The sequence below is a fragment of the Archocentrus centrarchus genome, chromosome 5, assembly GCF_007364275.1.
Source record: "Archocentrus centrarchus isolate MPI-CPG fArcCen1 chromosome 5, fArcCen1, whole genome shotgun sequence".
NCBI classification, from domain to species: domain Eukaryota; kingdom Metazoa; phylum Chordata; class Actinopteri; order Cichliformes; family Cichlidae; genus Archocentrus; species Archocentrus centrarchus.
In genome coordinates this window covers 17,936,006-17,953,409 of record NC_044350.1, presented here as the reverse complement: position 1 = coordinate 17,953,409, position 17,404 = coordinate 17,936,006, and the positions used below count along the sequence as shown (strand labels likewise).

The 17,404-nt window shown below is 38.7% G+C and overlaps 1 protein-coding gene across 1 annotated transcript in view; it reads left to right on the top strand.

The window, feature by feature from the left end:
- srgap3 (SLIT-ROBO Rho GTPase activating protein 3) overlaps positions 1–8,114 on the top strand; it is a 63,293-nt gene extending 55,179 nt beyond the window's left edge. Inside the window, 6 exon segments of the mRNA XM_030729982.1 lie at positions 345–572; positions 756–829; positions 3,156–3,336; positions 3,524–3,673; positions 3,757–4,066; positions 4,557–8,114. Of these exon segments, the coding sequence (XP_030585842.1) occupies positions 345–572; positions 756–829; positions 3,156–3,336; positions 3,524–3,673; positions 3,757–4,066; positions 4,557–5,003 (1,390 nt within the window). The 3' untranslated portion in view covers positions 5,004–8,114.
- Positions 8,115–17,404: the final 9,290 nt, after the last annotated feature.

The window sequence follows — 17,404 nt, the reverse complement described above, 5'->3', positions numbered from 1 at the left end:
CTACACACCACATCTTTTAGTTTATGTGATTGATTTTCCCAAAAGAAGAGTGACTGTAGGAGTACCAATTATTGCAAATGCTGCTAATCTATGTGTCGAGGTTGTTGTTAGTTTCTTCTGCTAAAAAGTGGACAAAAAAACAGCAATTGCAAATTCTGTGTAATAACTAGTCAAAATAGACAAACTGGAAAGCAGAAATGCAATCATTCCTAATTGGATTGACAGATCAGTAACAATCAAATTAGCACATATTTATGTTATTTGATGTAAGTTTCAGTCAGATAGATGTACAGTTTGTATATGCAAAAAAAAATGTGACTGTTCCGTCCTGCACTGTCCTTCAGTCTTTCACAGTACAGCGATGAAAACATGATGGATCCGTACAATTTAGCTATCTGCTTCGGTCCAACCCTGATGCCCATGCCAGATGGCCAAGATCCTGTAGCGTGTCAGGCTCATGTTAACGAAGTCATCAAAACCATCATTATCCACACTGAAGTCATTTTTCCAAGTCAACGAGAGCTGGATGGCCCAGTCTATGAAAAGTGCATGACTGGGGGGGAAGAGTATTGGTAAGTATTGCGATACAGTGTAATGTTTATGTTTATGTGTTTGTTCAGCTCTGATTTGTATTGATTTGAAGACCGACTTGTGAAAATGTATTTAATTCCCTGCTCAAACATGCTTTTTGTTCATATTTCTTGTATTTTGTGTCTACTTATTAATGTCTTTTTGCTTTCTGGTTGTTTCTATAGTGACAGTCCCCATAGTGAACCAGGAACCATTGATGAGGCTGATAATGGAACAGAACCACACACCAGTGATGAGGGTTAGTACACCATCATAGCTACTTCCCTTTTCTTTTCTTTTCTTTTTTTTTATGAAAAACCTTTGCCAATAACCAGTTATATTTTTATAATTAAGCAACCAGTGAGGCTCAAGTGATAAGAATTCAATTTTTCAGTAATTACTGTATAGATTGTCCTCAGACTTGTTACATACATTTTTACTGGCACCACCATCAATGTATCAATGAGAGTATAATGCTCTCACATCTATTGGCTAGATTGCGTAAAATTAGCTCCAGATATTTATATTCCCCTCCAGGAAATGGTTAGTGGGAGAAAAATTGTGGTAACTTTGTGGAATGACTTAATGCCCACAGGCCAACATTTGAATCACTCTAAGAGGCTTTATGAACTTTATAACTAAGAGAATACCCATGAGTCTATTTAACTGTATATTTTGTTTAGTAATGTGTTCCAACACACTCAACTAAGATGCTGAACATGAAACATTATACCTCCTGCTGAACATCCACATGTTCATGTTCATGTTAGCATTGCGATGCTTTTTTTTTTTTTTCATATTTTGCTTATAAGGCCAGACCTTCCTGTGAATCATTCAAGCATCAAAAAAGGCATTAAAAAAAAACACATTTATTCCCATTTCTTTAGCTGAATCTATGAAAAATGCCAATACCACAGTTTTACAGACATAAATAGTATTTTTGCACCATGAAGCGATTCCCAAAGACCTATTAGCTGGAAACTTGACATATCTTAGCATGATGTGCAGCGTGTCCTGAAAAAATGTAAGGAAATGGGACAAGTGCAGGACAAAAAAAGTGGAGGCCTAAAAAAAGAATCTACAGCAGTTAACAGTATCTGATTGTCAGGTCTTTTGCAGAGTACTATATTTACTACCACTACACCTGTGCAGTCTCAAGGAATATCTGCCACATCTCTTATTCTCATTCGGGTCTAATGTTAGTAGCCATTTGAACAGTGCTGTCGTGTCTGTAGGTAAATTCAGAGCTAGAGTATAATGTTGCCTTTCTCTACTGTGTGGCTGTATTGTACTTTTCAACTAGTTGCAGTTACTTTCATTTTGCAAATGCTCTAGAGACAAGTGTTTAAAAAATAGATACACTGGTGGTTTGCTAAGCATTTCACATTTTGGAAACGTGTATAACAGGGATTTCATATAAGAATATATATATGTGGGATTTTAGAATTCTTTGTGGATCAGAAACCTTTAAGTACAGCCTGACCTTTTTTATTAAGTGCTTTTGACTGAGAGGTGAGGCGAGGTTTGAGCTGTAGCGCTTCTGATCGCAGCGGCTTAAGTGATGTTTGAAGCTGACGGCAAGTTGAGTAAACAGTATTGGCATGCAGCACTGCCTCTTTGATCTATGTTTCTGTGTGTGTGTGTGTGTGCGTGTGTGTGTGTGTGTGTGAGAGAGAGTCTGCCCACCCCACCCCCTGTTCTCATGCTTGTTCTTTGTTGAGCATTAGTCAGCAACTCTCCTGGGACTTTCTCCTTTGTGCAGTATTTCCTCAGTCCCCCTCCTAGCTTTGAATACATAATCAGGGCAGCCACAAAAGCCAAATCACAGGTAATACAGAGAATCATATCTCCTGTCGGTGACGAGTCTGTGCAATCCATCTGTGTTGTTGGCTGTTTTTGTAAGTAATGTTGACCCTGTCTCGCTTTTATTTTTCTTACTTGGAAAAGAGACCAAAGGCTGGTTTCCTGATGTAGGTTATCCTCCTGCTGGCCTTAATATTGGGAGTGAAGTGCTCTGTTGTTGCAATTGGTGTCCTCTGGTAATGCTTCAGTTTTCATTAAAAAAAAAAAAAGCGTTGTCATAATAAGAGGTCTTCCACCTGCTGCAATGACAGCAACCTTATAGTTGAACTCAAACTTGAACCAATGCTGCTTTTCAGCTTTGTACTGTGCTCTATAATATCTAGGTACTCCTTATGGGTTTTCAAAATAAAACTAGACTCAGGGTTTTCTTTCTCAGGGATGATTCCTGTTAAAATAAAGTGAACTCTGACTGACCCCTGCTGGCCTTTTGAAATCCACCTTTCAAATCAAAGTTGCCAGTTCAATGACTATCGAACCTGCCCAGAAATAAGTTGGACCACATAATGTATGCTTTAGTTTGCATTTTTACAGCCCTCATGCACAAGTTACCAAGTTGAAATAAAGGAAACTTGTCCGTCTGAAGGATTTACCACAGAAAAAAAGAGATGCTAAGGAAATAAACAGCTTACACAACCCTGTCTGTCTCTTGGTATGACTAATCGTGCTGTGGTCCACTTTTGATAATCTTTTTTGATGTTTCTTTGCTTGTTTGTTTCTTTCAGAAGTGGAACAGATTGAGGCCATTGCCAAATTCGACTATGTGGGACGCAGTCCCAGGGAGCTGTCCTTCAAGAAGGGAGCCTCCCTGCTTCTGTATCACAGAGCATCTGAAGACTGGTGGGAGGGCCGTCATAATGGCGTGGATGGCCTCATCCCTCATCAGTACATTGTAGTACAAGACCTGTACGTGCCAACAGAATGTGTTTTAGTAGTTCTTTATCTAATGTTAAGGACTGTAAACGTCTTTATATTTCTATCCTATCTCTAAAATAGTTTAGTCAATTATTAGTTATTACACATCGTTTTCATAGGTGTACATGTAGTCTGTATGCATGTGTTATGCTTAGCACAGCTGACTCTGCTCTTTCAGGGATGATGCGTTCTCAGATAACCTCAGCCAAAAAGCAGATAGCGAAGCTAGCAGTGGACCTTTGCTGGAAGATAAGGGTTCATCCAAAAATGACGTCCCATCACCATGCGAGCAATCACCTGATTACAACTTTGGAGGAGTCATGGGGAGGTGGATACAATTAGCTCTTTTTCAAGAGATTGTAATGCTGAAGCATTTTCCTGACAGATAATTGATATGATCCCTGCCTGCAGGGTCAGGTTACGATCTGATGGAGCTGCAATCCCACGTCGTCGGACAGATACTCAGAGCCCAACAAGAGTGGCTGACACTCCACCACGGGCTGCAGCCTGTCCCAGCAGCCCTCACAAGATGTCCATCAGCAAGGGTCGCATGGAGAGCCCAGAAAAAAGGCGCCTTGGCACTTTTGGCAGTGCAGGTAGCATAAACTATCCAGACAGGAAGACCTATCCTGAGGGCCACCCACTGAGACCAGTGCCAGGGAGCACTCGTCACAGCAGCCTTGGGGACCACAAATCTCTAGAGACTGAGGCTCTGGCTGAGGTAAGACTAAAATAAACCGTATCTTTTTCAGTTTCCACATCCACAAGTATTTGAAATTACAGAGTGTATAACAGTTGCCACAAGGCACTTTATATTGTAAGGTACAGACCATAAAATTTTAGAGGGAAAAAACCAACAATCAGACAACCCTCCATGAGCAAGTGAATGGCAACAGTGGGAAGGAAAAACTCCCTTTTAACAGGAAGAAGGCAGAAACAGACTCAGGGAGGGGGGGGGGGGTCATTTGCCATAACCGGCTGGGGGTGAAGGGAGGGAGATAGGACAAAAGACACACTGTGGAAGAGTGTTTTTTGATCATAATAATCATAATGAAGAAGAAATTTGACGTAACTAACCTTTTTGTAAACCATATTGTTTTGTAAACCATCTTTTTGTAAACCATCTTGTTAAAGTAATTAAATTTTTATGAGGTAATACAGTGGAGATGTGGCGTTTATTCCTGATCGCTCTGTTTTCTTATTCTTTTCAGGACATAGAGAAAACTATGAATACAGCACTTCATGAGCTGCGGGAGCTGGAGCGCCAAAACACCGTTAAACAGGCTCCCGATGTGGTCTTGGACACCCTGGAGCCAATGAAGAATCCAGTTAGCTCAGAGCCCGGCAGTCCACTGCACACCATTATGATCCGTGATCCAGATGCAGCCATGCGCCGCAGTAGCAGCTCCACATCTGAGATGATGACCACATTCAAACCTGCCCTCTCCGCCCGGCTGGCTGGGGCTCAGCTACGCCCCCCACCCATGAGACCAGTGCGCCCTCCTCCAACACAGCACCGCTCAAGCAGCTCCAGCTCTTCGGGAGTCGGCAGTCCTGCTGTGACTCCCACTGAGAAGATGTTTCCGAGTAACAATACAGCTGCAGGTTCCAATGTGAATATTTCCAGTGATGGCGGAGATAAGTCTGGTACCATGTAGCAAAGGTGGAAGCTTCTAGGTGAGAAAGCTGTGAAGCTTTCCAAGTGGGAGAAAAGCTTATGGAAACGGATATTGATGTGTGCAAAGCAGACCTGGATGTTTTCCCATCTGCTTTTTCCTTAATTCATATATAAAGGATGCCACTGAAGCTCTTAAAGTATGTAACCATGGTAATAAAGCAGTGGCAGAAGCTATAGAGATGTGATAAAGCTCAGCTGAAACTTGATTCAACTACAGTAAATGTGTATTACAATATGTGTATTTCAGTTATACCTCAGTTTTAACAAAATTCTGTGGCTTTTGTTTCAGAGATGCAATGAATGCAAGTGAAGCAATACTTGTGTGAAATTTGGTTTTCTACCCATCACATACAGTCCAGCCAGTCCCAGTCCTCCTGTTATGTGAAAACACCTCACGTCGGCAGGTGCAGGTGTTCAGGTGTTAAAATAGTATGTCTGTTTGCCCTTTTTGGGCAAAGGCCTTATGGCTGTAAATACAAACTTACTTGAAGTCACCAAGCTTTCTGTTTGTATTATAATACATTGGATGTTCAGCAACATAACAGTGGAATTTAATCTTGCATGCACGGATTGGACAAAATAAGGGAAACTTTTAAGACTCGCATCACTGACAGATATGAGATGAGGTGACCTGTGAACAAGCTTGCTAATCTTAAGAAATAAATATAACTTTAAACTTTTATCCACAATAATAAAAACTAAAATCAGGTTTTATAAAATATTTTTTAAAAAGTAGCGGCGTGTTGTCGTACATTATCTTTTGTGTGGGCATCACTGCAAAAGATGGAGCATCTTGGCATGAAGTTTATCTGTGAAGTCGTAGGCATTACTAATCAGTACTACAATACAATAAGTCAGCTTCTACCATCGCGCATGGTTGAACAGTGAACAGACATCACACGTCTGTTTCCATGTTTTGTTTTGTTCTTTTTCTATTTGCCGTGTATGGAATGCAGAAGAATAATGCACCAACTAATGTAGGAATCCTGTGGTAAACTTGTACATAATATATAGCTAGTAATTTTTAAGTGTTATTTATGTACAGGTTGATATGAAACGTTGCAAAGGGTTGGTGTGAATGGCACTTATAAGGATTCTGAAATACCCTTTTATCATCTCCAGTAAAATGAAAACATTTTAATTTAGCTGTTAAAAAAATACAAAAGTGTTCAGATGTACCATATATGGTGTGCTTGGAATACATTTAAACTATATACAACGAATTGCTGCTGGAAACAACACAAAGTATGTTTTTGACAGTTTTTCAGGTTCAAGTCACATTCGTATTATTATTTTTTTATTATTATTATTATTTTTTTTTTTAGTATTACGAAAGAAACAGTGAAACCTTTGATGGTTCCTCTTTCGTACTGAAAATGCTGTGCTCTCCCAGAACAGCCGAGGAAGTAGATGTTGTAACATTACTGCTAACAGAGTGGCCTCCTTCTTTCTGCCTTCAACGTGATAGTTTGTTTATAGATACAAATGTGCTCAGACTGTAGATTCGTACTTTTCTGTTGGAGGAAATCTAAATAAGAACATTTAAGTATTTATATCTACTGTTCCTCTTGTCATCCTGACAGCTGTAGTCTAGAAACCTTGTAATCCGCATCCCAAAGAGCCTGCTCTGTTCTGCATGTTTGGCGCTGTAACGTGGGACTCAATGGTGTGCGGTGCCTTGGCTTGGTGAAACGCACAACTCAATTAAACATTGGACTAAGTAACTGGCCTTAGTATTTATGGAGTTTGAGAGCAATGAATTAAGCTGTTGCTAGATCAGAAGTGAGGGAAAACTAACAATGCCTGATTGAACAAAAACAAAATAATAAAAAAGACATTAAACCTAACAAAATTATTAGCATGTAAATCACTGATTCCCCTGTCAGATGCAGATACATTATATAAAATGAGAATACTTGCTTGTTGTTGGTGTGTTGTTTGCTTTTCAGCTATCAAATTATTTATCTATGTATCAAAGTACAGGGTGGATGGATTATTAAGACCAGAGAGCTACTACTACTAGAAAATAAGTCAATATAGCATTTACATTTACATAGTGCTGTCACACCCTCTGCTGGTTCCTGCTGGTGTTGCGTGAACCAGCAGAGACTTGCTCTTCTTGGGCATTATTATCGGGAGCTCATCGGTTAAATTCATCAATATCTTATTGTCCTGGTTATGGGTTTTTCACCTGTTGATATATATATATGTTACAAAAAGCATCTGTTTAAAATATGAAGAAAGCACACAATTTAAAAAGGGGGGAATAAATCATATTTACCTAGATTTTTTTTTTTAATTTATAGACTGTAAGTGGAACAGAAATTTTGAGTGCCTTTTGTGCACATCAATTTTTATTGTACTTTTACTTTTTTACTTTTTTTTTAACTGTGATATGTTGTTAGTTGTCATGTTTATTACAGACTGATGTTGCCTTTTTTATCTTTATTTTCTCTTGCTACTCAGTAGTCAGGCCAACATAAGGAATATGTTGTGTAAAGAACCATCAAGAACTGCTTGTCTGTGTTTGGGTGAACCCTTAAGAACAGGAGCTATAAGAACTACTGTATACATAATCTACTGGCAAAGTGCAGTAGAATCATCTCAGAATATTTCCTTTGTTTTTTTTATTTTCCCTGTGAACTGCCTGTGCTGTGGTTGAGCCTTTAATTCTTGCCATTTCGCTCTTTCCCTTTCAAAGAAATGTCACTGCAGTGTTCTTGCTGACAGATGGACTCATGTGGACCCTCTACATTTAGAGGTTATAAGGCACTTGGTGCGCTTTCATCGGTCCCTACATGCGATGTTACACTGACATTTGCTTTTCTGGAATGTGTGCTTAAGTGGGTTACACTGTTTGTCTGGTGACATGAGTTAGACAGCAAACTATTGATCAAGAAGAAAATCGCAGCGAGAGAACAGAACGAGGCCCCATCGGAGGACCGGAGTGTGAGTTGCTGTCACACTGTTTACTTTCTCTTTAACTGTTTGTCTAGTGATGCTGTTTGTTGGTGAGTGTCTGGTGGGTTGAAACCTGTGATGTAACGTACATCATGCCAGTGACTGGATGTTGAAAACTCCTGCGTCCAAATAAAAACCATTTTTGCTCTGTCATTTTCTCAGTTTCTTATTTTGTGGCTTGAAAAGAAAAAGCAAAAAAAGTAATCAATGAAATATTTTTCTTTGCTATCTTCAATTAGCCCCAGCCTCAGCCCCAACCTGTCACAGCAGATGACTGCCCCTCCCTGAGCCTGGTTCTGCAGGAGGGTTCTTCCAGTTAAAAGGGAGTTTTTCCTTCCCACTGTCGCCAAGTGCTTGCTCATAGAGGGTTGTTTGAGTTGGGGTTTTCTCTCTAATATTATATGAACTTTAACTGACAATATAAAGTGCCTCAAGGTGACTGTTATATACTCTGTCATTTAAAATACTTGTGGATGTGGAAACTGAAAAAAAAAAAAGGTTTATTTTAGTCTTAACTCAGCAATACTTGTGTGAAATTTAGTTCCAGTTAAAAGGGAGTTTTTCCTTCCCACTGTCACCAAGTGCTTACTCATAGGGGTCCTCTGATTGTTGGGTTTTCTCTTATTTTAGGGTCTTTACCTTACCTAAAGTGCCTTTAGCCAACTGTTTGTTGTGATTTGGCGCTGTAAAAATAAAATAAAATGGAATTGAATTGCAATAACAATGCGTTCTTACTTCTAAACCGGCAGCTCCCCTGGTGAGAATGCCTTGTTGATGCCAGAGGTCTGAGGATTGACCAGGATGCTTTGAGCAGATAGGAAGGTGACTCAAATAACCACTCATTACAACCAAGGTATGCAGAAGAGCATCTCTTAATGTACAACCCTGAATCAGATGGGCTACAGCAGCAGAAGACCACACCGGGTGCCTCCTGTTGGCTAAGAAAAGGAAACTGAGGCTACAATTTGCATTGGCTCACCAAAGTTGGACAACAGAAAACTGGAAAAATGTTGCCTGGTCTGAAGAGTTTCTGAGTTAATTAAGTACTGATTAAGTGCTCAGTTATACTGTAAACACTAGTCATATTATTAAAATAGCTAGGCTTTAAAATGCACATAATTTGTTCGTAGGCTACGAATTACATGGTAACATACATTTAAATTAGAGGGTATACTTGGGCATGTTCAGAACTGAACCCTTTATCGGATTTCTAGGCTAACCATATTAGCAAAGGCTACCCCAGCTATAAGCTATAAGAATGTAGGCCTAAGGGTTCATAATAAGGCATTTCAAAAGCATGTCACCAAGCTAACGGGAAGAGCAGAGTGATTTAATGCTTTGTATAAAGCAAAGTTTTTGAAAAGATATTGTTTTAATAACATATTTATGGAATGAAAATCAGGTCACTGCTGTCAAGTAAGTCTATACTGTCACTTCACGGCGCTAAAAAAGTATATGTCCATGGCAGTAATATAACTTTTTTATTATTACTATTTATTGATAGATTGATTACCAAAGGACAATGAAAGCCATGGTGTGTGACAACATGGCATTATTAAATGTTAAGAAATATAACAATGATCATTATTGGAGAAATGGAATGGGAGGATAGTTTCATATCTAGCAATAAAATTATTAACAGCCCCACATATAAGGAATTTGACTGGAAGGTGAAGGTTAGATTCTTTAGGACTCCAATGGAATTGGCTGGCTTTTTCCCCTCATGCTCACCACTGTGCTGGAGAGGCTGCAGGAAGATTGGGGACCATACCCACATCTTTTGGGACTGTTTGTATCTCCAGAAGTTCTGGCTGGATATCAAGAAGGAAATTCATGTAATTTTGGGAGTGGACTTACCCCTGTGTCTAGAATACTATGTACTGGGATGTATACCCAAAGACTTGCTAGGCCTCACTGCTGAAAGACTTAATATAGTAAATGTTTTACTCTTGGCCGCCAAAAAAATGATAACCGTCCTGTGGAAGCAAGTGACAGCACCAACAATAACCCAGTGGATCAAAAGATTAAAGGCCATTTATATTATGGAAGATCTAACTGCACAGCTGAGACTGAAGAAAGACATTTTTGTTAAGAGGTGGTCACCAATTAAGATATATCTGGAAAGAGAGGGGGAAAAGAAATAATTCAACTGTATGCTGTTCTCTGTTTCTGTTTTTTTTTTGTTCTCTCTTCCTCTCTCCTTTCTTTTCTTGTGCCAGGAAAGGTTCTGTGTTCAATTTAATGTTTATATCTGCAATATAATTTTTCGTGTTTGAAGCTTAATAAAGTGAGTTAAAAAAAAAAAAAAAAAGAAATATAACAATGGCCACATAATCTGTGATTCATTCAAACTGAGTAAAACAAAATATTGCAAAAGGAAATTTAAATAAATTTTTCGAGACTTTATTGCACAAGAAAGGACATTTTAACTGGTTTAACACTTAAGTGTTGCTCTTCTCGTGCCCCCTCATGCAGACAGGCAAATGCCGCAATTCGGGAGTGGCATGCCACTTTTACCAAGAGGCAAACTGTTTCAGCATCAGCATGGGCCACTTTCAGCAAGCGGCTGGCCATTGCAGCATTGGCAAATGCCACAACTCTGGGAGCAGCATACCATTGGCCACGTTTGGATCTTGGCATCTCTCTCATGGGGAGGGGGTTACCAGTTAGTTTACTCAGGATGAAAGGAGTTCCAGGAGGGCCGGCAGGGATGCAAAGGACTAGTGGTGAAGAGCAGGTGAGTGTTTGCCAGAGAGAAACACCAATTCCACAGAGACAGGTACAGTGAGTTGTGTTGGTAGGCAATCAGCTCTTGAGCCAGCTGAGATGGAATTGGAAATAGGTAAGCAAAGACATTAATGCAGTGAAGAGCAAACCACAAGGAAAGAACATTTGGAGAGCCAATTTAGTAGCAAACTATCTGGCAAAGACTGGAGACACCAACTGGTCCTTAAGTGCTGGTTGTTGATTGCAGCTTGATGAGAAACAGGGATTCCTGGCTGCTTAGTGGCAACTCCGATTCCGCCCCAGAGGGAGGAGAAATGGCCTGCCTGTCCCACAACCTGGAGCTGGGACAAACTCCAAAACACAGTCACCAATGAAGACTATGACAGGGATCAATGAATATATACAACTGTGGCCAAAAGTTTTGAAAACACTGAGGTATTGGTTTTCACAAAGATTGCTGCTTCAGTTTTTAAGATGGTAATTTGCTTATACTCCAGAATGTAATGAAGAGTTATCAGATTAATTGCAAATAATGGCAAAGGACCTCTTTTCCAATCCTCCAGAAGTGGATTGACAAACAAAACCCCACAAATTCTGACAAACTCCAAACAAGAGTGGATTGCTATCAGTCAGGATTTGGCCCCGAAGTTGATTGACAGCATGCCAGAGCGAATTGCAGAAGTCTTGAAAAGGAAGGAACACTCCAAATACTGACTCTTTGCACAAACTTAATGTAACTGTCAATAAAAGCCTTTGACACTGATGAACTGCTTGCCATTATAATTCAGTATACAATAGAAACATTTGACAAAAATATCTAAAAACACTGAAGCAGCAAACTGTGAAAACCAATACTAGTGTCATTCACAAAACATTTGGCCACGACTGTACTGTTTACATTGCATTGCTTGTCCCAAAACTGGGACAGCAAATTTGTTTTCATAGAACCTTTAAACAGCAATTCAACAGAATAAATTAATATTTACACAAGACAAAACGATACAGTGGCAAAAAACAAATTTTTAGTCATTTTAAATGGAGAAGATGAAAATTAAGTGACACTTACAAATGTTAGACTGATGCCGCCTATAAACCAGATTTTGTAATTCATTCAGTGACCACCTGATGGAGACTCTGCAGCACAGAAAGTGCCAGACGGGCACGAGCTTCACATTTTTGAGTGTGCAGTCAGCAATTTGTCATTACTCTTTAACTAAGGAAAAAGGAACACATTTTTTGCATAAATTATATGATTACATCTCCCTTTGAAATTGGCTTTCTAGTCCATTGGTCAGGGAGTGTTCTACTGGCAGCTCCCACTGACAGAACATAAGCAAAATTTAATTTGTTCCACCTGAGAAAACCCTGTTAGACCAGAACATGTCAAACAAGCAACCGTGCTCACATTTTTCATTAGGGTTACCATTTACTAACAAGAAAAGATTTCTAGAGGTATCCTTTTAGACCACAGTTAGGTTAGTAACTACACACTGAGTGATAAGATCATCCGGAGATCTTTCTGTGTTAGAGATGTAATCCCACATCACTTAAAAATATTCATAAACAATGGCAGCTATTTTGACACTAAATTCAATAACAGAAAAAAACAGACATTGACATGTCTGTACAAGGAAAATGATATTAACTGAATACTTAGTATACTTAAGTATAATAAATATTGAATTTATTGAATTCCTTTATTTGATCTGGTAGTGACCACCGTGGCACACATCCCAGATGGTCTTAGGCAGCACAACAACAAGGATGGTAAAAGCTGAAAATGTGTCTTCTGTCAATGAAAAAGTGACGTGTAAAAAGTAATCTTGCCAATGATGTAATAAATTATTTCGATTACTTAGAAATAAAAGAATAAGAAAAAAATGTAATTGGCAACAAAATGTACTGTTGTTTCCTCTGTTACAGGAACGCTTTCATCTCTAGAACGAGCCAGGTCTCAACAACAACAGATGCTGCAGCCCGTTTGAAAAATAAGTTGCATAAGCCTCTCTAGTGGCCCGGTTTGGCTTGTCCTCCATCATAATTAATGCACAAATGACAGAAAACGCACCAGCAACAAATAATCTCATTGTGAGAGTCACAGCAGAACAGAATTATCATAACTTCTTTCACCTTCTCTGTCTTCAGCTTAGTTAGCTCAAAATGATGTAGTCACACTCTCTGGTTAAAAGCGTTTGAGGTGCCAGTGAAGAGCCATAGATCATTCATGGTAATAACGACAATAAATCAAAGTCATTTTTCATTGAAGACAACATTTCCATGTGGATTATTTCATAGCTAAAACATTAGCGATATGTAGTTATCTTCATGTTCAAAGAGAGAAAGCATGATGTCAGAAAATTTACTGTATATAGAGTTTACTAAAGCAGAAATGTTAAAAATAGGTTACAGCTTACAACTTTTCACGGAACTCTAAGCAATCCTGTGAAAAACTAAGTACACCCTTAGAATAAGTACACACTTATTGCTTCCATATGAATTAAGACAGTAAATAATCAATGCACTTGATTAACTGATCGTCACAGCACCACATTTAGTGAAGACCAAACATGGCATATCAGCACGAACACTCCATACCAGCTGTCAAGCACGGTGGTAATTTGGGCTTGTTTTGCATCCACAGGAGCTGGACACCTTGCAGTGATTGAGTTGAGCATGAACTCCTCTGTATACCAAAGTATTCTAGAGTCAAATGTGAAGCCGTCTCTCCAACAGCTAAAGTTTGTTGGAGAATCCAGGTGTTGCAATGACCCAGTGAAAGTCCAGACCTCAACCTGATTGAAATGCAGTGGGAGGATCTTAAAAGAGTTGTGCATAAACAAATGCCTGCAAACCTTAATGAATGGAAACAATGTAAAGAAGAGTTTGTCAAAATTCCTCCACAATGATGTGAGAAATTGATGAGGTTACACAGAAACCAATTACTTCAAGTTATTGCTGATAGAGGTTGGTGTGGAAAGTACTGAATCATGGGATGTACTTAGTTTTTACAGCACTGCATGGAGTCCTGTGAAAACTTTCTTTTTCACATAACTGTATGCCAACTGTGTGCCATTGCAGTATTACAATACACTACTGTGCACTACAGTAAGCTAAAACACTTCCCTAATGTCTTGCAGTGAGTAGGTACGATTTCAGTTCTTCTCAATACTGCTTTGACATTGTACATGAATAGTGAAGGGACTAAATCAGAGATGTTTTTAGTTGAGTGAGAGCCTAGAACATATCAAAAGTTCACTGCAGGGAAGACACATGGGACTTTTCTGTGAAAAGATGAGAACATCAAGCTTCTTTATTTTTATATGTTTCCAGTCTGTCAGATAGAAATCAGGGTGCAGAAGAGATGCCTCAGATACATAGTAATTTGCACTGTATGGGAATCATTAATTGTCCTTTGGTGATTTTAAAAAAATACAGGTTTAACCTCAATCAGAAATTGAAACGTTTTGTGTGTTTCTAAAAATCCATGAAGCATATCGCAGTGGGACTTGCTTTATAATCATAAATGAAAAGGAACTCAGACTTGCACGGTATAATAGATTGCAACACCTCTAAATTCAGTGCCATTTCTAGCTGTGCCTGTATCTTTGAAGTGCAGGGGTGAAGCAGGGTAGTGCATATGCAGCATACATAATAAATTTAGCTTGAAGACAAAGATCCACAGACACGCTGCCCCTGTAGTTGTTATTGTTTACTTGCACCTCTCCCATGAGTCAAGCCAAAGAACACATGACATGCCTTGCATGAAACCAGGTCAATAAATATTTCTCCTGATAATACGCCCTGACACCACATAGGTTGGTGTGAAAGCTCTGAGCTCTTATGGCTGCTTATTTTTGTATAGTTGTGATTTTTTGTTTTTCTTTTCATTGTCAGACCAAATATGTTTGTGAAGTTGTGACGAATCTTTGAAGTGAAGTGAAACTGACCAAAACAATATGTTTAATTGCAGACATTTAGGAGATAGGCTAAGATCTTATTTGTTCTATGATTTAATATTCATTACTTAATTGAGTCTATATTGTTAGTGCAAATCTTCCTGGAAAGCAGACCATTAAAATAAGGGTCCTAAAAGTATCAGTAATAGGATTAAATAGAGCTGACAATGTCATAAGTGTTGGAGCCTGCTTCACAATAATATCCTCTCATTAAAAAGCTGAATGTCCATAAAATTATATATTCTTTGAATGTCAACTGAACTGATGAACTTGAACTTGTGTGCCTGCCTGTGGTGTTATCTCTGTGTGTTGCTTCTTCCCTCCCCGTCATTCACCCGTCTTTCTCACCTGCCTGCACCTCATCATCTCATCACTAACTTCTCCAGCCACTTTTCACCCAATAATTCTGTCTGCTACACTGTTAGTTTGTTTCCTTATACTTTCCTTCATGCTAACCAGTTCCTTCTGTGTGCTTGGATCACGGTGTGTCTGTCTGCTAGCGACCCTGCTCATCTATTACCTGGTGCTCTCCTGCCAGCCCACTCTCCCCTGGCAGTCTCACTGCCTCCTCTCTCCAAGCTCTGTCTGGATTCCAGCCCAGCCACCTTTACCTCAAACCCCTCAAACACTCTTTTCCAATAAAACCCTTAAAACTGCTTCCTGGTGTGTCCTGCTTGAAAATCCACTTGTTACCAAAAATATTATAACACCAAGGGGTTATTGTCACTATTTGCCTGCAGTTAAATGACAGAGAACCAAATTTCAAAACAATGCAGAATAAACAGAAAAAGAAAATCAAGAACTGACCACCAAAAAAAGAACTGTAGCTTATCTTAGATTCTATATTCACATACAACTATTATAATTTAACACGGTACTTTTATGGTAATGCCTGGATTGAGTTTCACAAGAAGAGCCACTTTTCTCTGGGAATAAGAAAATGAAGGAGCACACAGCAGTGATCCACAGTGTTTGTTGGAGATTTTTACAATCTCTGGAGCTGCACACTCTCATCTTTTGAAATATATTTCAGTGAAAGTATAGCGACAAGCCATCACAAAGCTGCATACAATTGCAAATGTGAAACCTCAGCTAGCATCCTTAGCGAATTTCTCATGTGTGGCGCTTGTTTGAATCCACATTAAAATGCTACGCTTCAGTCAAGAAGGGCCGAACACGTTTTCCCCACAGATGTCTCTAGTTCAAAGGTTCTGCATAATGGCAAGGAGCTGCAGTCTTTTTCTATGTGAAATCATAAACACAACACTCAGTTTCTACTGGACATTATTCGTCTGAATGACAAAAAAAATGGCCTCAAATGTTGTGAAAAATGCAAAATGTTTTTTAAATAATTGTAATTAACTTTATAAACTTATGTGGTTGAGATCTTTTAAAATCTGGCCCCAGAAATCTTTATGATTTATTCCCCCTGATATCTATCGTTGCTGCACAGGATGATGTCTGTACAAATTTAGATGCTTCTCACATTTACGCACATGAATATACTGTGAAGACATCTGGTGCATTTAGCTATTAACATGAGAATTATTTTCATATTTAAAGTTTCTGGACTTTTAGATTAAGGAGGTGCTTAAGTCGGTTGACATGGCTTGAGGACTTTTTAAAAATGTATTTCTTTGTGAGAAATAAATAAATTCTAAACAGCATTGCATGTGAAGTTTTGTAAAAAAAAAAAAAAAAAATCTGTTGGTGACCTTTAAGATTGTGCTAAATGGCTTTGGCTTGCTGCCTTTGTTTAACCTTCTTTTAAGAATTGACAGAAATGGAGAACCTGCTTTCCATGCCAGCTGGCACTCTGTGCATAACTTAAGAAGCACTGAGCATAAATCACAGCCCATGTAAATTAAGTAAAGAAACAGATTTGAGAATAATCTATACAGTGTTAAATACTGAGACATTTTCCCTGTTTTTTCTTTTTTTGTGTGTCAAGATAACAGATATAAATAATACATAAAAACCTGGATTAGAGGGTCAAAATATCAGAAAACAGTTCACCAAAGATAATCCTTAAACACACGTAATCAGTAATTCAGTTCTCTGAAAAGAACATCTCAAAATTACAGACTGAAATAGACGCAGAGTAAAATACCTGGTAATGGGTTTAATCTGTAACACAGTTCCTGAAAATCTGAAATGGAGACTCTCACAGGCACTCAGTGCATCATGTCATCTTGCTAATATAGGGATATATTTTCCACATGGTTGAGCATCCAGTGATTAAACATACTCAGTTTCCAAACCCATAAGAATGTCTCTACAGAGTGCTGAAAAAAGAACTGGATGGTCACAGAAGCAAAAATGCACCAATCAGAGTATGAGTGTATTCTATGTGGTTCTTCTCTGTAGGTTATTTGTTATTTTATCTTCTTTATGAGTATTTATTACACAGCTGTTTAAATTTTTGGAAACTGGTTAATGTGCGAGGACCATGGCAATGATTTCTTCATTTGGTATAGATTTACAGACTTAAAGCATGGCTCACCTCTTCTGAGGTGTAATATGTAAAGCAACCAATGAATTGTGACTTGTGACAACAGAAAACCTTGTTAAAGACTTTTGGCTGTGGAAAAAAAAAAAAAAAACTAAAGCTGCCTGTTATCATCTATAACCAAAGAATTCAGTGAATCAGACCTACCAGAACAAATATGGTAGCTTGTGTTGCCTTGACATTTACAATGTCAGTGACACAGATAACATTTTTGGTTTCCGTGCAGTC